Genomic DNA, 23,091 nt, shown 5'->3' with positions numbered 1-23,091 from the left:
TCCTAGATTCCTGCCTTTCTTGGGAGTTTTTCCAAGCCACCTTGTTTCTACATCTGCATTGCTTGCTGTTTGTGGTTTTAGGCGGGGTTTCTGTATTGCACTTTGATTGATTCAATTTGATTGATTGATGGATGGATGGATGGGTATGTGTATTGATGGATAGATGGATAGATTGATGGATAGATTGATGGATGGATGGATATATGGATGGATGGATGGATATGTAGATTGATGTGTGGTATGATGGATGGATGGATTGATGGATGGATGGATGGACATTTGGATTGATGGATGGATGTGTGTTATGGTGGATGGATTGATGGATAGATGGATGGATTAATGGAAGGATATGTGGATTGATGGATGATGGATGGATACGTGGATTGATGGATAGATGGATGATGGATGGATGGATATGTGGATTGATGGATACAAATCAAATCAAATCAAATCAAATTTTATTTGTCACATACACATGGTTAGCAGATGTTAATGCGAGTGTAGCGAAATGCTTGTGCTTCTAGTTCCGACAATGCAGTAATAACGAACAAGTAATCTAACTAACAATTCCAAAAAAACTACTGTCTTATACACAGTGTAAGGGGATAAAGAATATGTACGTAAGGATATATGAATGAGTGATGGTACAGAGCAGCATAGGCAAGATACAGTAGATGATATCGAGTACAGTATATACATATGAGATAAGTATGTAAACCAAGTGGCATAGTTAAAGTGGCTAGTGATACATGTATTACATAAGGATGCAGTCGATGATATAGAGTACAGTATCAACGTATGCATATGAGATGAATAATGTAGGGTAAGTAACATTATATAAGGTAGCATTGTTTAAAGTGGCTAGTGATATATTTACATCATTTCCCATCAATTCCCATGATTAAAGTGGCTGGAGTAGAGTCAGTGTCATTGACAGTGTGTTGGCAGTAGCCACTCAATGTTAGTGGTGGCTGTTTAACAGTCTGATGGCCTTGAGATAGAAGCTGTTTTTCAGTCTCTCGGTCCCAGCTTTGATGCACCTGTACTGACCTCGCCTTCTGGATGACAGCGGGGTGAACAGGCAGTGGCTCGGGTGGTTGATGTCCTTGATGATCTTTATGGCCTTCCTGTAGCATCGGGTGGTGTAGGTGTCCTGGAGGGCAGGTAGTTTGCCCCCGGTGATGCGTTGTGCAGACCTCACTACCCTCTGGAGAGCCTTACGGTTGAGGGCGGTGCAGTTGCCATACCAGGCGGTGATACAGCCCGCCAGGATGCTCTCGATTGTGCATCTGTAGAAGTTTGTGAGTGCTTTTGGTGACAAGCCGAATTTCTTCAGCCTCCTGAGGGTGAAGAGGCGCTGCTGCGCCTTCCTCACGATGCTGTCTGTGTGAGTGGACCAGTTCAGTTTGTCTGTGATGTGTATGCCGAGGAACTTAAAACTTGCTACCCTCTCCACTACTGTTCCATCGATGTGGATGGGGGGGTGTTCCCTCTGCTGTTTCCTGAAGTCCACAATCATCTCCTTAGTTTTGTTGACGTTGAGTGTGAGGTTATTTTCCTGACACCACACTCCGAGGGCCCTCACCTCCTCCCTGTAGGCCGTCTTGTCGTTGTTGGTAATCAAGCCTACCACTGTTGTGTCGTCCGCAAACTTGATGATTGAGTTGGAGGCGTGCATGGCCACGCAGTCGTGGGTGAACAGGGAGTACAGGAGAGGGCTCAGAACGCACCCTTGTGGGGCCCCAGTGTTGAGGATCAGCGGGGAGGAGATGTTGTTGCCTACCCTCACCACCTGGGGGCGGCCCGTCAGGAAGTCCAGTACCCAGTTGCACAGGGCGGGGTCGAGACCCAGGGTCTCGAGCTTGATGACGAGCTTAGAGGGTACTATGGTGTTGAATGCCGAGCTGTAGTCGATGAACAGCATTCTCACATAGGTATTCCTCTTGTCCAGATGGGTTAGGGCAGTGTGCAGTGTGGTTGAGATTGCATCGTCTGTGGACCTATTTGGGCGGTAAGCAAATTGGAGTGGGTCAAGGGTGTCAGGTAGGGTGGAGGTGATATGGTCCTTGACTAGTCTCTCAAAGCACTTCATGATGACGGATGTGAGTGCTACGGGGCGGTAGTCGTTTAGCTCAGTTACCTTAGCTTTCTTGGGAACAGGAACAATGGTGGCCCTCTTGAAGCATGTGGGAACAGCAGACTGGTATAGGGATTGATTGAATATGTCCGTAAACACACCGGCCAGCTGGTCTGCGCATGCTCTGAGGGCGCGGCTGGGGATGCCGTGGATAGATGGATGATGGATGGATGGATGGATATGTGGATTGATGGATGGATGGATGATGGATGGATGGATGGATATGTGGATTGATGGATAGATGGATAGATGGATGATGGATGGATGGATGGATGGATATGTGGATTGATGGATGGATGGATATGTGGATTGATGGATGGATGGATGATGGATGGATGGATATGTGGATTGATGGATGGATTGATAGATATGTGGATTAAAGAATGGATAGATTTGTGGATTGATGGATTGTTGTCTTTCTCCTTCTCAGTGGGCTTGCTGGGTCTACTGAAATGGAGGACTCGTCCTGAGCTCCTCAAAGAAAACCTGGAGAAACTCAAGATCATAGACGGAGAGGAAGTGGTCAAGGTGTGTGTGTGTACTGCGTGTGTGTGTGTGTCTGTCTACTGTGTGTGTGTGTGTGTGTGTGTGTGTGTGTAATCTCATGGCCTCTCTTCCCCTCCTAGTTTCTCCAGGACACTCTGGATGCTCTGTTCACCATCATGATGGAACACTCCCAGACTGACGACTACGACATCCTTGTGTTCGACGCCCTGGTGAGTGAGTGAGTGAGTGAGTGAGTGTGTGTGGGTGTTCATGTCTCTCACTTATATTCTCTGTCACTCTTGTACCTGCTCTGTTCTCTGTCAGTCAGTTTCTGTGTGTGGCTGTCTCTCGATCTCTATCCATATGCATCTGTTATTCTCACTCTGAATAAACATGTCTGTTTTTCTGTCTGTTGCTTGTCTGTGTGTCTTTGTACCAATGAGGCCAACTCTCTCACCATATCAAATACAACTGTTATCCCTTCCTCTCCACCCCTCTCTCTCTACCTCTCTCTCCCCCTCTCGCTCTCTCTACTACTCTCTCTCTCTCGCTCTCTCTACCTCTCGCTCTCTCTGTCTCAGATCTACATCATTGGTCTGATAGCAGACAGGAAGTTCCAGCATTTTAACACGGTGTTGGAGGCCTACATCAAACAACACTTCAGCGCCACGCTGGCCTACAAGTCAGTACTACTTCCGGTGTCCAACCCCTCCTCGTCCGCTGTCCAACCCCTCCTCTTCCCGTGTCCAACTCCTCCTCTTCTCACTGTCTCACTGTCTTATTGTCTTAGAAGCAGCCTGATGAAGACTTTAATGCCATCATTGTAATAATAATGTATTGCATTTCCAATTTCCTTGGAAATGCCATCACTTTCCCATTGCTAGTAAGACGGTGTAGTTAAAGCAGTAAGCTGTATTGATAATGACTCAACATGTCAGACTCATAATGACATTTCCACAGGAGATGATGAACACATTGATTTTCCACTGTTGAATGACGTGTGTCATCATTAGCATTATGATGACAGATGATGTAGGCCTCATGATAGTGCTGGTTTCAGGTAGGGTATGGTATGTGTACATGCACACTAATAATTCCATTTTAAACTGATTATGGCAGTAGGCCGAGTACAGCAATAGTCATGTAAACACTTTACTCCGCTTATCTTAATCGGTGTAAGGTCAAAATCAAGGTAAGCATACGCCAATTAAAACATTTATTTATGAGCAATCTTTATAATTGTTAGGACATGTAAACAGGCTGAATCAGAGTTCCAGCTGTGTATTTGATCTGCACATGTGGCAGCACCAGTAGCACAAGCCTCCCTCTTTAGCGCGAGTGAAGGATTATTAGGGAAATAGCGTATTCACAATAATCGTATTCTAAAATGGATTAAATATAAATATTTTTTAAATCTCAGCAATCTACACACAATGCCCCATAATGACAAAGCAAAAACTGTTTTTTTTAAACATTTTTGCAAATGTATAAAAAATTCTAAAACAGAAATACCTTATTTAAAATTGAGCTCAGGCGCATCCTGTTTCCATTGATCATCCTTGAGATGTTTCTACAACTTGATTGGAGTCCACCTGTGGAAAATTCAAATGATTGGACATGATTTGCAAAGGCACACACACGTCTATATAAGGTCCCACGTTTGACAGTGCATGTCAGAGCAAAAACCAGGCCATGAGGTCGAAGTAATTGTCCATAGAGCCCTGAGACATGATTGTGTCGAGACACAGATCTCGAGAAGGGTACCAAAAAATGTCTGCAGCATTGAAGGTCCCCGAGAACACAATGGCCTACATCATTTTTAAATGTAAGAAGTTTGGAACCACAAAGACTCTTCCTAGAGCAATTGGGGGAGAAGGGCCAAGGTCAGGGAAGTGACCAAGAATACGATGGTCACACTGACAGAGCTCCAGAGTTCCTCTGTGGAGATGGGAGTACCTTCCAGAAGGACAACCATTTCTGCAGCACTCCACCAATCAGGCCTCTATGGTAGAGTGGCCAGATGGGAGCCACTCCTCAGTAAAAGGCACATGAAAGCCTGCTTGGAGTTTGCCAAAAGGCACCTAAAGTCTCTCAGACCATGAGAAACAAGATTCTTTGATCTGATGAAACCAAGATTGAACTATTAGGCCTGAATGCCAAGCGTCACGTCTTGAGAAACCAGGCACCGTCCCCACGGTGAAGCTTGGAGGTGGCAGCATCATGCTATCGGGATGTTTTACAGCGGCAGGGACTGAAGGATCAAGGCAAAGATGAAGGTAGAATAGTACAGAGAGATCCTTGATGAAAATGCGCTCCAGAGCACTCAGGATCTCAGACTGGGTTTACCTTCTACCAGGACAACGGCCCTAAGCACACAGCCAAGACAACGCAGGCGTGGCTTCGGGACAAGTCTTTGAATGTCCTTGAGTGGCCCAGCCGGAGCCCGGACTTGAATTCGATCGAACATCTCTGGAGAGACCTGGAAATAGCTGTGCAGAAACGCTCCCAATTTAACCTGACAGAGCTTGAGAGGATCTGCAGAGAACAATGGGAGTAACTCCTGTAGCCTCATACCCAAGAAGACTCAATGCTGTAATCGTTGCCAAAGGTGCTTCAACAAAGTACCGAGTAAAGGGTCTGAACACTTGTGTTATTTCAGATTAGTTATGTTATTTCAAAAATGTAAAAAATGTGTTGAATTAACGGGTATTGTGTATTGATGTGGGAAAACTATTTAATATGTTTTAGAATAAGACTAACAAAAAAAACAAAATGTGGAAAAAGTCAAGGGGTCTGAATACTTTCTGAAGGGACTGTATACAAAAGTATGTGGACACCTCTTCAAACTAGTGGATTCGGCTATTTCAGCCACACCTGTTGCTGACAGGTATGTAAAATGGAGCACACAGCCATACAATTTCCATAGACAAACATTGGCAGTAGAATGGCCTTGGTGAAAAGCTCAGTTACTTTCAACGCAGCACCGTCAAAGGATGCCACCTTTCCAATAAGTTTTCTGCCCTGCTAGAGCTGGCCCAGTCAACTGTAAGTGCTGTTATTGTGAAGTGTAAACGTCAAGGAGCAACAACGGCTCAGCCGCGTAGTGGGAGACCACACAAGCTCACAGAACTGGACCGCCGAGTGCTGAAGCACGTAGCTCGTAAAATCGTCTGTCCTCAGTTGCTACACTCACTACTGAGTTCCAAACTGCCTCTGGAAGCATCTTCTGCACAAGATCTGTTCGTTGGGAGCTTCGTGAAATGGGTTTCCATGGCAGAGCAGCCGCACACATAAGACAACCATGCGCAATGCCAAGCGTTGGCTGGAGTGGTGTAAAGCTCACTGCCATTGGACTCTGGAGCAGTGGAAATGCGTTCTCTGGAGTGATGAATCACACTTTACCATCTGCCAGTCCGACGCACGAATCTGGGTTTGGCGGAGAACTATACCTGAGAAATCATAACGCTACAGTATACAATGTCATTCTAAACGATTCTGTGCTTTCAACTTTGTGACAACAGTTTGGGGAAGGCCCTTTTCTGTTTCAGCATGACCATGCCCCCATGCACAAGGCGAGGTACATACAGAAATGGATTGTTGAGATCGGTGTGGAAGAACTTGACTGGCCTGCACAGAGCCCTGACCTCAACCCCATCAAACACATTTGGGACGAATTGGAATACCGACTGCGAGCCAGGCCTAAACGCCCAACATCAGTGCCCAACCTCACTAATGTTCTTTGGGCTGGAATGGAAGCAAGTCCCCGCAGAAATGTTCCAACATCTAGTGGAAAGCCTTCCCAGAAGAGTGGAGGCTGTTATTGCAGCAAAGTGGAGACCAACTCCATATTAATGCCCATGATTTTGGAATGAGATGTTCGACGAGCAGGTGTCCACATAATTTTGGCCGTGTAGTGTATCTGTCTTGATCCTGTGTGTAAAATGCTGACCATACCGCTCGCATGTGTGTCCACAATTGCGCACATGTTGATTTTGTCCACCCACCACAGATAGGATCTGGACACGCAGGTTGAAATATCAAAACTAACTCTGAACCAACTATATTAATTTGGGGACGGGTCGAAAAGCAAACATGTATGCCAATTTAGCTAGCTAACTTGCTATTGCTAGCTAATTTGTCCTGGGATATAAAAGTTGAGTTGGTATTGTACCTGAAATGCACAAGGTCCTCTACTCCGACAATTAATCCATACATAAAACGGTCAACCGAATCGCTGGCAACCAACTTTAAGGTGCATTAACTCCACCAACTGGAGTGTGGACCTCAGTTCATCTTTCAATCACCCACATGGGAATATGCTCCTAAAAACCAATGAGGAGATGGGAGAGTCGGGACTTGCAGCGCGTCAAGTCTCACAAAAAGAACCAAGTTCTATTTTAGCGCCTGGCTATGTAGTCGCGAGCGAGCAGTGTGGGTGAATGATTGAATAGCATGTAAAATCAGCAAAAAAAGTAAAGTCCTCTCATCGTCAACTGCTTTTATTTTCAGCAAACTTAACTTCCCGTGAAACTGGAGGGTGCGCAATTCAAATAAATAATCATAAAACTATGATATCTATGATAACTATGATAAAACTATGAAAAATATCAAACATTTACAGTTGAAGTTGGAAGTTTACATACATCTTAGCAAAATACATTTAAACTGTTTTTCACAATTCCTGACATTTAATCCTAAACAAAATTCCCTGTTTTAGGGCAGTTGGGATCAGCACTTTATTTTAAGAATGTGAAATGTCAGAATAATAGTAGAGAGAATGATTTATTTCAGATTTTATTTATTTCATCACATTCCCAGTGGGTCAGAAGTTTACATACACTCAATTAGTATTTGGTAGCACTGCCTTTAAATTGTTTGATTTGGGTCAAAGGTTTCGGGTAGCCTTCCACAAGCTTCCCACAATAAGTTGGGGGAATTTTGGCCCATTCTTCCTGACAGAGCTAGTGTAACTGAGTCAGGTTTGAAGGCCTCCTTGCACGCACACACTTTTTCAGTTCTGTCCACAAATATTCTACAGGATTGAGGTCAGGGATTTGTGATGGCCCCTCCAATACCTTGACTTGGTTGTCCTTAAGCCATTTTGCCACAATTTTGGAAGTATGCTTGGGGTCATTGTTGATTTGGAAGACGTATTTGCGACCAAGCTTTAACTTCCGGACTGATGTCTTGAGATGTTGCTTCAATTTATCCACATAATTTTCCATCCTCATGATGCCATCTATTTTCTGAAGTGCACCAGTCCCTCCTGTAGCAAAGCACCCGCCCAAAATGATGCTTCCACCCCCGTGCTACACGGTTGGGATTGTGTTCGTCGGCTTGCAAGCCCCTCCCTTTTTCCTCCAAACATAACGATGGTCATTATGGCCAAACAGTTCTATTTTTGTTTCATCAGACCAGAGTACATTTCTCCAAAAAGTACGATCTTTGTCCCCATGTGCAGTTGCAAACCTTAGTCTGGCTTTTTTCTGGCGGTTTTGGAAAAGTGGCTTCTTCCTTGCTGAGCGGCCTTTCAGGTTATGTCGATATAGGACTCGTTTTCCTGTGGATATACAATGTGGAGAACAAGTATTTGATACACTGCCGATTTTGCAGGTTTTCCTACTTACAAAGCATGTAGAGGTCTGTCATTTTTATCATAGGTACACTTCAACTGTGACTGACGGAATCTAAAACTAAAATCCAGAAAATCACATTGTATGATTTTTAAGTAATTAATTTGCATTTTATTGCATGACATAAGTATTTGATACATCAGAAAGGCAGAACTTAATTTTTGGTACAGAAACCTTTGTTTGCAATTACAGAGATCATATGTGTCCTGTAGTTCTTGACTAGGTTTGCACTCCTTAGTTGCCCTGGCTGTGTGTTTCAGGTCATTGTCATTTTGGAAGACCCAGCCACGACCCATCTTCAATGCTCTTACTGAGGGAAGGAGGTTGTTGGCCAAGATCTCGTGATACATGGCCCCATCCATCCTCCCTGAACCCTTCAATATCTGGTGTGGCTACCAGCTGCGTACTGCAGTGCATTTCCTCCTCATGGACTGCACCATATTTGCCAGTTCTTGCTGTGAGAGTCGTCCTGTCCCCTTTGCAGAAAATAATCCCCAAAGAATTATGTTTCACCTCAAGGCTTAGGAAGGGTACCACATGAGGTAGGAGGATGTCTACCCTGTAATGCACAGTGCTGAGATTTCCTGCAATGACAACAAGCACAGTCCAATGATGATGTGACACACCGCCCCAGACCATGACGGACCCTCCACCTTCACATCGTTCCCGCTCCAGAGTACAGGCCTCGGTGTAATGCTTATTCCTTCAATGTTAAACGCGAATCCGACCACACTCCTGGTGAGAGAAAACCGCGACTGGTCAGTGAAGAGCACTTTTTGCCAGTCCTGTCTGCCTTACAACAGACCTACAAGCCATCAGTCCAGCCTCTCTCAGCCTATTGCGGACAGTCTGAGCACTGATGGAGGGATTGTACATTCCTGGTGTAACTCAGGCAGTTGTTGTTGCCATCCTGTACCTGTCCCGCAGGTGTGATGTTCGGATGTACCGATCCTGTGCAGGTGTTGTTAAACATGGTCTGCCACTGCGAGGACGATCAGCTGTACATCCTGTCTCCCTGTAGGGCTGTCTTAGGCGTCTCACAGCACGGACATTGCAATTTATTGCCTTGGCCACATCTGCAGTCCTCATGCCTCCTTGCAGCATGCCTAAGGCACGTTCATGCAGATGAGCAGGGACCCTGGGCATCTTTCTTTTGATGTTTTTCAGAGTCAGTAGAAAGGCCTCTTTAGTGTCCTAAGTTTTCATAACTGTGACCTTAATTGCCTACCGTCTGTAAGCTGTTAGTGTCTTAAAGACCGTTCCACAGGTGCATGTCCATTAATTGTTTATGGATCATTGAACAAGCATGGGAAACAGTGTTTAAACCCTTTACAATAAAGATCTGTGAAGTTTATTTTTATTTTTATGAATTATCTTTGAGAGACAGGGTCCTGAAAAAGAGACATTTCTTTTTTTGCTGAATTTATGTGTAAATGTATTTTGCAGCGCTCGTGCATGTGACCCAAGTGGTATGGTCAGTATATAATGCATGAATCAGCCACCAGGTGCCAGTGTGAATACTGTGTGCCTGAGGACTGCAGTAGAAGTCTGCTGAGAATGGGCTGAGAAACCAGCATAAGGTGGATTACTTGACCTTCGCACTTTACTGAAGGCTGGCCAGAATAATCAAACTGGGCTCACTGAGTCTTAGCTCTAAAATACCCAAATGCTACTCTCTAGTCTCTCTCTCTTTCTCACTTTATCCATCTCTCTCCTCTCTCTGCCCCCTCCCCTCCAATCTGTGTTAAAATGGAGGATCCTCCTATGTGTCAACTCACCGACTTCCCCAGTTCTAGTCATGTCGTTATAGATTTTTCCTGATGTCACATTTAGCGTTTAGGACTCAGACAGCCTCTAAACAGCATCCTCAGATTGTGTTGCACTTTAGTAATAGTCTTATCCTCCATAATAACTGTTATTGTTTAAGAGGATTGGATTGTTTTAATCCAGTTAGCCAACAAGCCCAAGGCCATTCCTGGGAACAGTATGGTATATAAGCATAGTCATAGTGTGCTGTGGTGTGTGTGTTTGAAAAATGTAATTAGCAGTTCTGAAATGAAGATTTTCCCACTCCCACTCCCCCCCCTCTCCCATCTCCCTCTCCTCTCCAGGAAGTTGATGTCTGTGTTGAAGAGGTATCTGGATGTGTCCAGTCGAGGGGAGCAGTGTGAGAACTACCTACGCACCCTCAAAGCCCTGGAGTACATCTTCAAGTTCATCGTCCGCTCACGCATGCTTTACTCTCAGTAAGTGTGTGTGTGTGTATGCCTCCTTCTCCCCATCTAACACTTACAAGCATATACAGATGTATGCGCGCATACACACACTCACGCATGTACACACTCGTTTACGGGCTTGTACACCCCCCTCCCCCACCCCTCCCACACACGCAGGGATAGTGTCATTGTATTACCGAGCTAATTCCCAGAGACAGCTTGCTCTGAAAGACGCTGATTGCAGCACTAATGCTGCTAATAAGCATTGATGATGAAGTGGCGTTTTTAATGAACACTGATGATGAAGTAGACCCAGTGCTGAATGAGCAGCCGTGTAAGAGGAGACACTGCTATATGTCAACTCTGCTGAAGGCAGCTCCATATGTTAATCATAAACAACATTTATAATAACAGCGTCACATAATTTGATTCTGACAGATTATTAGCAGAACTCAAACAACGCTGTAAATGCTTCTACGGTGTTTGTCTTGTGTGGTCTGTTGGTCTGTCAGTTCGTTTTTAGAGACAATATGCATTGTGTGTGTGTGTGTGTGTGTGTGTGTGTGTGTGTGTGTGTGTGTGTGTGTGTGTGTGTGTGTGTGTGTGTGTGTGTGTGTGTGTGTGTGTGTGTGTGTGTGTGTGTGTGTGCGTGCACGTACTTGCATGTATGTGTGACCACATTATGGGTTCAGTAACCCCAGAGTGATAGTGTACTTGTCATTGCTCTCCCTGGTGTGATGCTAGAATCATGGATTGTTCCAGCCCTCTTCTCAGGTCTACCTAACTACTGCACAGAACGTTTAAACTCTCTGAACTGCAAGTCTACAGCACCCTCCCACTAGCTAGAGAATCAGTATTCAAGAGGAGAGCACACTGTACTGTAGGTGAATCTGTAGTATCATTCATGGCCTAAACTCATCAATGATTTAGTGTGCAACATGTAAGATTTATCAGTTTGAATCAGAAGTTTCTCAAGTTCTATAAGAGAACTCTGATTTATAGAAGAAGAAAATATATTAGATGTTATCTCTCTCCTATAACCTCTTTCTTTAACCTGCTTTCACCGTTCTGTTTCACTTTCTTTCTCTTCCATAACTTTCTGCTTTATTTATCCCTCTGTTTTCTGCTTCAGTCATGAGTCTTTACTTATCAAACTGTTTTCCTCTCGCTCCTCTTTTTTTACCTACCTTTCAATCAGTCCCTCCCTCCCTCCCCGGAATGTTTATTCTTCCCATATCCCTTATGGGTCCATCTGGAGTCATTAAATTAGTGTTGTTGTCCCATGGTGATGAATGGACCATGATTAGGGCAGAGTTAGTGTTGTTGTCCCACTGTGGGGAATGGAGCATGGTTAGAGCAGAGTTAGTGTTGTTGTCCCATGGTGGTGAATGGGGCATGGTTAGGGCAGAGTTAGTGTTGTTGTCCCGTGGTGGGGAATGGAGCATGGTTAGAGCAGAGTTAGTGTTGTTGTCCCATGGTGGTGAATGGAGCATGGTTAGGGCAGAGTTAGTGTTGTTGTCCCGTGGTGGGGAATGGAGCATGGTTAGAGCAGAGTTAGTGTTGTTGTCCCATGGTGGTGAATGGAGCATGGTTAGGGCAGAGTTAGTGTTGTTGTCCCACTGTGGGGAATGGAGCATGTTTAGAGCAGAGTTAGTGTTGTTGTCCCACTGTGGGGAATGGAGCTTGGTTAGGGCAGAGTTAGTGTTGTTGTCCCACTGTGGGGAATGGAGCATGGTTAGGGCAGAGTTAGTGTTGTTGTTCCACTGTGGGGAATGGAGCATGGTTAGAGCAGAGTTAGTGTTGTTGTTCCACTGTGGGGAATGGAGCATGGTTAGGGCAGAGTTAGTGTTGTTGTCCCACTGTGGGGAATGGAGCTAAACCACTTATCTACACTCTTAGAATAAAGGGTTCCAAAAGGGTTCTTTAGCTGTCCCCATAGGATAAACCTTTTTGGTTCCAGGTAAAAACCCTTTTATGTTTCCAGGTAGAGTGATTTTGGGTTCCATGAAGAACCCTCTGTGGAAAGGGTTCTACATGGAATCCAAAAAGGGTTCTTCAACGGGTTCTCCTCTTTAGGTTCCATACTGAAAAAATATATAAACGCAACATGTAAAGTGTTGGTCCAATGTGTCATGAGCTAAAAAAGAAATCCCAGAAATGTTCCATACGCACAAAAAGCTTATATCTCTCAAATGTTGTGTACAGATTTTTTTACATCCCTGTTAGTGAGCATTTCTCCTTTGCCAAGATAATCCATCCACCTGACAGCTGTGGCATATTGAGGTGCTGAGGAGTATTTATGTCTGTAATAAAGCCCTTTTGTGGGGAAAAACTCATTCAGTGGGTGGGCCTATGCCCTGCCAGGCCCACCCAAGGCTGCACCCATTGCCCAGTCATGTAAAATCCATGGATTAGGACCTAATTTATGTATTTAAATTGACTGATTTCCTTATAGGAACTGCAACTCTGTAAAATCTTTGAAATTGTTGCCTTTTGTGTTTTTTTGTTCAGTATAGATAACACACGAGTCTGCAGGGATAGAAGGGTACAGAGATCCAGACAGGAACAGGCCACTGTGGTCAGAAATACCCTGTTTATCAGTCTGTATTCTGTTTCGTATAATATACATACACATAATATTATGTATGTCATGTCTGTGGGAAAGTGTTAGGACAGGATTGCGTTGCTTTTGTCGTGCTTTTGTGTACATACAGTTGAAGTCGGAAGTTTACATATACTTAGGTTGGAGTCATTAAAATTCATTTTTCAACCACTCCACAAATTTCTTGTTAACAAACTACAGTTTTGGCAAGTCGATTAGGACATCTACTTTGTGCATGACACAAGTCATTTTTCCCCCTGTGCCAAATGCCCCAGTGTGCCACACTCTAATCCTCCCCACCCCAACACCCACAACTCCTACTCTAACATCTACCACAGAGTTACAGTGAGACAGGAAGATATGGAGGAAGGAAGAGGGATGGAGAACAGGGGAGGAGGAGTTAGATGAAAGGAGAGTAATGAGAATACATGAGTTACCAGGGAAGGGATGGAGAATAGGGGAGGAGGAGTGAGATGAAAGGAGAGTAATGAGATTACATGAGTTACCAGGGTAGGGATGGAGGGATGGAGAATAGGGGAGGAGGAGTTAGATGAAAGGAGAGTAGTGAGATTACATGATTTACCAGGGTAGGGATGGAGGGATGGAGAACAGGGGAGGAGGAGTGAGATGAAAGGAGAGTGATGAGATTACATGAGTTACCAGGGAAGGGATGGAGGGAATAGATCAATAAATAATAGAAAGGGAGGTCAAGACAATTATAAGGATTGTAATGTGTGGTTGGGGATACAAGGATATAGGATGAAACAAGTGGCCTAATGTTGTGTTCAGAGACAGTCAACAGTAAAAACTGGTAGAGGTTGTGTTCAGAGACAGTCAACAGTAATAACTGGTAGAGGTTGTGTTCAGAGACAGTCAACAGTAATAACTGGTAGAGGTTGTGTTCAGAGACAGTCAACAGTAATAACTGGTAGAGGATGTATTCAGAGACAGTCAACAGTAATAACTGGTAGAGGATGTATTCAGAGACAGTCAACAGTAATAACTGGTAGAGGTTGTATATAATGTAAAGTCTCCTCTGTTTAGTTTGCCGTAGCCTCCATGTGACCTTCTCAGATCAGAGCTCTACACCAACCATTTCTCCCATCAACAGCCAACTGGTACTGAAGTCTTGACAGTATTCTTCACCCCAGGACACTTGTTTCATTATCCAGGAAAATAAAGTATAAAGGAACACTCGTGTCTGCATAGATCTGAGTGTATTTTTGTGACAAGCAAAACTGACCTGTTTGTCTCCATTGTACCGACAATCAAATGTTATTTATCACATGCGGCGAAAACAACAGGTGTAGTAGACCTTACAGTGAAATGCTGAATTCAACAGGTGTAATAGACCTTACAGTGAAATACTGAATACAACAGGTGTAATAGAACTTACAGTGAAATGCTGAATACAACAGGTGTAGTAGACCTTACAGTGAAATGCTGAATACAACAGGTGTAATAGACCTTACAGTGAAATGCTGAATACAACAGGTGTAATAGACCTTACAGTGAAATACTGAATACAACAGGTGTAGTAGACTTTACAGTGAAATACTGAATACAACAGGTGTAGTAGACTTTACAGTGAAATGCTTACTTACAAGCCTTTAACCAACAATGCAGTTTCATGAAAAATGAGTGTTAAGAAAGTATTTACTAAAATAAACTGAAGTAAAAAAAATAAGAAGAAGAATGTAAAAAAAGAAAAATAATAATTTTTAAGGAGCAACAATAAAATAACAGTAGCGAGACTGTATAGAGGGGGTACCGGTACAGAGTCAATGTGGAGGCTGTATAGAGGGGGTACCGGTACAGAGTCAATGTGGAGGCTGTATACAGGGGGTACCGGTACAGAGTCAATGTGGAGACTGTATACAGGGGGTACCGGTACAGAGTCAATGTGGAGGCTGTATAGAGGGGGTACCGGTACAGAGTCAATGTGGAGACTGTATAGAGGGGGTACCGGTACAGAGTCAATGTGGAGACTGTATTCAGGGGGTACCGGTACAGAGTCAATGTGGAGGCTGTATAGAGGGGGTACCGGTACAGAGTCAATGTGGAGACTGTATAGAGGGGGTACCGGTACAGAGTCAATGTGGAGACTGTATTCAGGGGTACCGGTACAGAGTCAATGTGGAGGCTGTATAGAGGGGGTACCGGTACAGAGTCAATGTGGAGACTGTATTCAGGGGGTACCGGTACAGAGTCAATGTGGAGGCTGTATACAGGGGGTACCGGTACAGAGTCAATGTGGAGGCTGTATAGAGGGGGTACCGGTACAGAGTCAATGTGGAGACTGTATTCAGGGGGTACCGGTATAGAGTCAATGTGGAGACTGTATACAGGGGGTACCGGTACAGAGTCAATGTGGAGGCTGTATTCAGGGGGTACCGGTATAGAGTCAATGTGGAGACTGTATTCAGGGGGTACCGGTACAGAGTCAATGTGGAGACTGTATTCAGGGGGTACCGGTACAGAGTCAATGTGGAGGCTGTATAGAGGGGGTACCGGTACAGAGTCAATGTGGAGACTGTATTCAGGGGGTACCGGTACAGAGTCAATGTGGAGACTGTATTCAGGGGGTACCGGTACAGAGTCAATGTGGAGGCTGTATAGAGGGGGTACCGGTACAGAGTCAATGTGGAGGCTGTATAGAGGGGGTACCGGTACAGAGTCAATGTGGAGACTGTATTCAGGGGGTACCGGTACAGAGTCAATGTGGAGGCTGTATACAGGGGGTACCGGTACAGAGTCAATGTGGAGGCTGTATAGAGGGGGTACCGGTACAGAGTCAATGTGGAGACTGTATTCAGGGGGTACCGGTATAGAGTCAATGTGGAGACTGTATACAGGGGGTACCGGTACAGACTCAATGTGGAGACTGTATTCAGGGGGTACCGGTATAGAGTCAATGTGGAGACTGTATACAGGGGGTACCGGTACAGAGTCAATGTGGAGACTGTATACAGGGGGTACCGGTACAGAGTCAATGTGGAGGCTGTATACAGGGGGTACCGGTACAGAGTCAATGTGGAGGCTGTATACAGGGGGTACCGGTACAGAGTCAATGTGGAGACTGTATTCAGGGGGTACCGGTATAGAGTCAATGTGGAGACTGTATACAGGGGGTACCGGTACAGACTCAATGTGCGGGGCACGGTTAGTCAAGGTAATTGAGTTAATATGTACATGTAGTTAGAGGTAAAGTGACTATGTATTGATAATAAACAGAGAGTAGCAGCAGAATGTAAATGGGGGGGCAATGGAGGTAGAAGCTGTTATGGAGCCTTTTGGACCTAGACTTGGCGCTCCGGTACCGCTTGACGTGCAGAGAGAACAGTCTATAACTATGGTGGCTGGAGTCTTGGTCAATTGTTAGGGCCTTCCTCTGACACCGCCTGGTATAGAGGTCCTGCATGGCAGGAAGCTTGGCCCCAGTGATGTACTGGGCTGTACACACTACCCTCTGTAGTGCCTTGCGGTTGGAGGCCAAACAGTTGCCATACCAGGTGGTGATGCAACCATTCGGGATGCTCTCTATGGTGCAGCTGTAGAACTTTTAGAGGTTTTAAGGACCTATACCAAATCTTTTCAGTCTCCTGAGGGGGAATATAAGTTGTCGTGCCCTCTTCACGACTGTTTTGGTTTGTTCGTACCATGAAAGTTTGTTGGTGATGTGGACACCAAGGAACTTGAAGCTCTCAACCTGCTCTACTACAGCCCCGTCGATGAGAATGGGGACATACTCGATCCTCCTTTTCCTGTAGTCTACGATCATCTCCTTTGTCTTGATCACGGTGAGGGAGAGATTGTTGTCCTGTCACCACACTCCCAGGTCTCTGACCTCCTCCCTATAGGCTGTCTCATCGTTGTCTGTGATCAGGCCTACTGTTGTGTCGTGGGCAAACTTAATGATGGTGTTGGAGTTTGGTACACTTTCACTCTTTAATTACATTCACTCTTTAGTTTCATTAATTCTTTAATTCCTGTTTTAGACATTAACCATGCCCCCCCCCTCTCTCTCTCTCTCTCTCCAGGTTGTATGAAGGAAAAGAACAGGAAGAGTTTGAGGAGTCTCTTCGGAGACTCTTTGAGTCCATCAACAACCTGATGACAAGTGACCAAAACACTACCGTCTTACTGCAGGTTAACACTCTCACTTCTCTGTCTTTCTCCTCCTCTCTCCTGTTATCCCCTGTCTGCTTCTCTCCTCCTCTCCTCTCTTCTCCACTCCTCTCTCTCCTCCCCTAACTCTCTATATCTCACTCTCTCTCCATCTTCTCTTCTCTTGCTCAGTTATTGATGTCTTCATGTGTCCTGATTTCAGGTTTTATGATTCTTTCCCCATCCATGTGTGTCTCTCTCTCGCTTTCTCTCTCTCTTTCTCTGCCACTCTCTCTCTCTGTCTCTGCCTCTCTCTCTCTCTGTCTCTGCCTCTCTCTCGTTCTCCCTCTCTCTCTCCAGGTGGCTGCTCTGAAGTACCTACCAACAGTCTTGCAGGATGTCGAGACAGTGTTTGATGCCAAACTCCTGAGGTGAGTGCTATCCTCCACTGCCTCCACCACCCCATGGCGACCCCTTTCACAGATCTCACAGGAACAGGAAATAGAACCACTGTCAACATCACTCAGACCCTTCTCAGGATGCCATATGAAGCAACATGTTTCTCACCTCATCCCTCACCTCAGTCACCTGTACCCAACGTCCCCCAACTCTGACCCTCTGACTGTCTCATCACATTGTCTCCACATAAACACAAAAAAACAACGCAGTCTTAATCACTGTCTCTGCCCCCCTGCCCTCTACCAAGGTCACTACCTTATTCCCCAGTCCTTTTTAACTCAGGGACAGGGACAGGGACAGGGACAGGGACAGGGACAGGGACAGGGACAGGGACAGGGAGGGACAGGGACAGGGACAGGGACAGGGACTCACCACCTCCTCCATTAACCTTTCATTAACCCCTAAAAGACAGACAGCCTTGCCTTTACAGTACCCATAATGAATATAGATATGGCTGTCTGCGACACGCTTTTAGAATTATAGCATTTAACATGAACCATTTACATGAATTTAGCAGTATGATTTAATGATTCTAGTTTCTGTATGACCAACAGTGGTTTGGTTCCAGACAATGTCTTTATTTCTGGACTGACCTTCCTGTGACCTGTGTCTGAGACTTGTCTCTCTGGGGTGTGTGTGACTCTGAGATGTGTGTTCAGACAGTCTATATCTGTCTGGCCTGTTGTCTCTGGAGTGGCTGAGTGACAACACAATGTTATGGAGGTGTTACCTGGACCAGACTGATAGTGTCTCTCTCTCTCTCAAAGATGGTTAAGATAAACAAAATAAACAAAATAGAACCCAATACACAAAACATATAACAATACACACATCAACATATCCCAAAACACACAACTGATCCCAATATACAAAACAGTAATCAAAACAGATCCCAACACACACAACAACAGATCCCAATACACACAACAGATCCCAATACACACACCAGATCCCAACAGACACAACAACATCCTCATCTTGATGTGTTCAATCGTGGTTGATATGTAGTCTACTGGTGCAGATACAGTGACTGAATGAGTGAGGATATGGAGGAGATGACAAGATGCCCTGAAGATAGTTGACTGGACCAAGAATAATCGTAAAACGTCTGTTATGAGGGCGCCCATGTTGAGATGTCAACCCTTTGTTGCAGTACGCTGGGCCATTATGGGAGCGCCAATTAACACAAACAACCAGCAGGCCTGCTGTAAGACAGACCGACAGCTGTATATAATACAATAACATGACGTTTCAGTTTTGAATTACTCTCAGATAATTACAGAGCCTGATTAGCATGCGAGGCACCACAGAAATGTTATTTCTACTGTCCAGAAAACTGAAATAAAAGCAGTTGGCTTTATTATTCCATTTGTGTTGTTCGTCTGGCTAATGGAGGTGCTGTAATGGGTAATAGGAATGGCAGTCTCCATGCTCAATCTCCCTACGAAGCGGCCAAGCCTTTGTGACCGGCTCGTTGAATCATTATTTGATTGGATTACGGGCTGAGGGTGACACCAACTGGTGTCTTCATTAGTGTCCGTCGTCAGTTTGGCTCGTCTGTGTCCCTAATGGCACCCTGTATGCCCCTGGTCAAAAGTAGTGCACTATATAGGGGACATGGTGCCGTTGGGGAAGCAACTCCAGTCTCTGTGCTGTCTGGCTGTATCTGTGTCTCTTTCCTCCTGAGTCTGCTCAGGTCAGGCAGAATGTTATTTAGTGTTTGGTTTTGAATAACGCATGTAATTTCATCCGCTGTGGTAATGGTGTAATGCTATTCATATATGCTGCGGTAGCGTTCGCCCTGCACATGAGCTTAGAAGACTTCCTGATTGAATAAAAGCGCATAGAAAACAACCACTCTACATGAAATGAACCATGTGCTATTTACAACTGAAATGAACGTGTTTTATTAACACTGTAGCTCCCCTGTCCATTTCCTTGCATCTCTTTCCGTCCGTCTCTCTCCGTACCCTATCAGACTCTCCATTAACAGGGCTTTACTGGTATGGGAAACACATGTTTATATGGTTATATACCCTCTCTTTACACCCCCTACCTCCTTCCTCCCTCTCTCCCTCTTTCCCTCTCTCCAGTCGGTTGCTGTATGACTTCTACACCTGTATCCCTCCTGACAAGCTGCAGAAACACAAGGTGGCCTCCATGACAGAGATTGTCAGCAGCAAACTCTTCCAGAAGCAGGGTAAGACAGACTGACCAATCAGGTCCCTCCATGCTAGGCAACTGAGGAATGACTTACCTCCATGTTGACTACCATATGAGCAGCCAACCAATCACATGCCTTATCTAGTAAGATATTTCAACATTAGGCCTGTTTGGTTAGATCAAGGCCTGCCCACTATCAGATGAGATATAAGGGTTCTCTTAAAAACCTATTTTGGATAGGGGGCAGCATTTTCACGTTCGGATGAATAGCGTGCCCAGAGTAAACTGCCTGCTACTCAGGCCCTAAAGCTAATATATGCATACTGGTAGTAGATTTGGATAGAAAACACTCTGAAGTTTCTAAAACTGTTTGAATTATGTCTGTGACTATAATAGAACTCATATGGCAGGTGAAAACCTGAGAAAAATCTAACCAGGAAGTGGGAAATTGGTTTGTAGTTTTTCAACTCATTTCCAAGATACAGTGAAATGGGGTCATATTGCACTTCCTAAGGCTTCCACTATTTTTCAACTCATTTCCAAGATACAGTGAAATGGGGTCATATTGCACTTCCTAAGGCTTCCACTAGATGTCAACAGTCTTTAGAACCTTGTTTCAGGCTTCTACTGTGAAGGGGGAGCGAATAAGAGCTGTTTGACTAAGGGGCTTGGCAGAAGGCCAGGAGCTAAATCATGCGCGCGGCAGTGAGAGCGAGCAGCGTTCCTTTTAATTTCTAAAGACAAAGGAATTGTCCGGTTGGAATATTATTGAAGATTTATGATAAAAGCATCCTAAAGATTGATTCTATACATTGTTGACCTGTTTCTACGAACTGTAATAGAACTTTTTGACTTTGTCTGGACTAAGTGCCTGCGCCTCGTGAATTTCGATTGGTGAACTAAACACGCCAACAAAAAGGAGGTATTTGGACATAAATGATGGACTTTATCGAACAAAACAAACATTTATTGTGGAACTGGGATTCCTGGGACTGCATTATGATGAAGATCTTCAAAGGTAAGTGAATATTTATAAAGCTATTTCTGACTTTTACTGGCTCCACAACATGGTGGGTATCTGTATGGCTTGTTTTTGTGTCTGAGCGCTGTACTCAGATTATTGCATGGTGTGCTTTTTCCGTAAAGCTTTTTTGAAATCTAACACAGCGGTTGCATTAAGGAGAATCTTTAATTCTGTGCATAACACTTGTATATTTTATCAAAGTTTATTATGAGTATTTCTTTAAATTGATGTGGTTCTCTGCAAATTCACCGGATGTTTTCGAGGCACAACATTATTGAACATAATACGCCAACTGAGATTTTTGGATATAAATATGAACTTTATCGAACAAAACATACATGTATTGTGTAACATGAAGTCCTATGAGTGCCATCTGATGAAGACCATCAAAGGTTAGTGATTAATTTTATCTCTATTTCTGCTTTTTTGTGACTCTTCTCTTTGGCTAAAAAATGGCTGTATGTTTTTTTGTGACTAGGCTCTGACCTAACATAATCATATGGTGTGCTTTTGCTGTAAAGCCTTTTTGAAATCGGACATGATGGGTAGATTAACAAGAAGTTAAGCTCTAATTTGGTGTATTGCACTTGTGAATGTATGAAAGTTAAATACTTCTAAAAAAAATATATGTTTTTATTTCTAGCCTTAATTAAGTACACCACATCACCATTCAAACACACTACGGGCCCACTTCACTCCCTCTCCTTCCCTCCACTCAGAGCCTATTACGAAGGCCTAATTGGCCAGTAGTGATGTGATAAGTGGCCAATCCTCTCCCTTAGTAGCCCCCCCCCCCAGTCTGATTGATGGAGACCTCTGGTGCTACTGTTCTCTAATTGGCTCCTGATAAGTGGTCCGTTACCGAACCATCTCCACGGAGACAGACACGTCTGACATTTTGGCATTGTTGTCACAGCGCCCCTCCACTGTTTGTTTTTAAACTGATATCAGAATGAATATGTTAAAGAGAGAGAGAGAGAGAGAGAGAGAGAGAGAGAGAGAGAGAGAGAGAGAGAGAGACCAGCAGCAGAAGAGGCTCATTGGTAGTTAGACAGACAGCTACCCCCCTCCCCTTCGTCCCTTATCACCCCCTTCCTCTCTCCTCCCTGTTCCCCGCTCCCTGGCCCGTCTTTGTCTCCGGGTGACAGATGTTGTTGTGTCTGGGATGTGTGTGTGTGTGTTATTTAGCTGGTTTGCGGTTGATGATTATCGATGTTGTTTTTGGACGACGTTGCCATGGGTGAGTCATCAGTCAGCCATGCCCGGTAGCTGCCTGGTATAGTTGGGGACGGGGACGGGGGGGTAGAGTTGTGCGGAGCTCAACATCTCGGAGTGGCATGGCCTGGACGCTTCTCCCATATTGATCACGTTGGCGGTGATTGATTCCCCCAGGGGCTCCGAGCGCACCGCGGCCGATGGCCAACTGTCACTGTGCCCAGAGTCACTCTGCATTAACACAGAGAGGGGAGAGGGAGGGGAGAGGGAGGGGAAAGAGAGGGGGAGAGAGGGAGTGAGGAAAGAGTTATGTCATGGGAGAGATGGGAGGAAATTGTTGATGGAGAGAGAGAGAGAGAGAGAGAGATTGACCTCTGCGTTTGTTAGCTGGATGGACGCACGCAAAGTTCATGTAGCTCATCAGCGTACCTCTGTCTCCCTCCGAGCCTGTCACTGGTCAGTTGTGACATTCATGAATCACCCTGTGTGACGATTCCTAACCCAATTCAAATGTTTCCTGTTCATCTGCAGTTCTTATCCATTTATTTAGTCATTCATACCGTCTCAACCCTGAGCCGCTAAATAAGGGCTGAGATGTATTTGGTCTTGGGTTGTAGATGTGAGCCTGTTTGTGGGAGAGCGTTTAGGCCAGTCAAATATGCAGGAGGGGAGGACATTTTATACCAGCTATTAGGTTCTGGTCTGACATCACTGCCTCCCAATACGTAGTGAATCTACCTGTCCGAGTCCCAATACATGTTGAATCTGCCTGTCTGCCTCCCAATACATAGTGAATCTACCTGTCTGCCTCCCAATACATAGTGAATCTACCTGTCTGCCTCCCAATACATAGTGAATCTACCTGTCTGCCTCCCAATACATAGTGAATCTACCTGTCTGCCTCCCAAAATGTAGTGAATCTACCTGTCTGCCTCCTAATACGTAGTGAATCTACCTGTCTACCTCCTAATCCATAGTGAATCTACCTGTCTGCCTCCCAAAACATAGTGAATCTACCTGTCTGAGTCCCAATACATGTTGAATCTGCC

General features: G+C 44.8%; 1 protein-coding gene across 1 annotated transcript in view; it reads left to right on the top strand.

Annotated features, from left to right (window-relative positions):
• LOC112238187 (dedicator of cytokinesis protein 2) overlaps positions 1-23,091 on the top strand; it is a 167,746-nt gene that overhangs the window by 24,796 nt on the left and 119,859 nt on the right. Inside the window, exons 18-24 of the mRNA XM_042325806.1 lie at positions 2,568-2,665; positions 2,764-2,853; positions 3,205-3,305; positions 10,368-10,502; positions 17,115-17,223; positions 17,542-17,612; positions 19,734-19,840. Coding sequence (XP_042181740.1) covers positions 2,568-2,665; positions 2,764-2,853; positions 3,205-3,305; positions 10,368-10,502; positions 17,115-17,223; positions 17,542-17,612; positions 19,734-19,840 — 711 coding nt within the window. The remainder of the gene's footprint in view (positions 1-2,567; positions 2,666-2,763; positions 2,854-3,204; positions 3,306-10,367; positions 10,503-17,114; positions 17,224-17,541; positions 17,613-19,733; positions 19,841-23,091) is intronic.

Source organism: Oncorhynchus tshawytscha, linkage group LG08, assembly GCF_018296145.1.
Source record: "Oncorhynchus tshawytscha isolate Ot180627B linkage group LG08, Otsh_v2.0, whole genome shotgun sequence".
NCBI classification, from domain to species: Eukaryota; Metazoa; Chordata; class Actinopteri; order Salmoniformes; family Salmonidae; genus Oncorhynchus; species Oncorhynchus tshawytscha.
The sequence above is the reverse complement of the archived record's forward strand: the minus strand, read 5'-3'. Positions and strand labels throughout refer to the sequence as shown.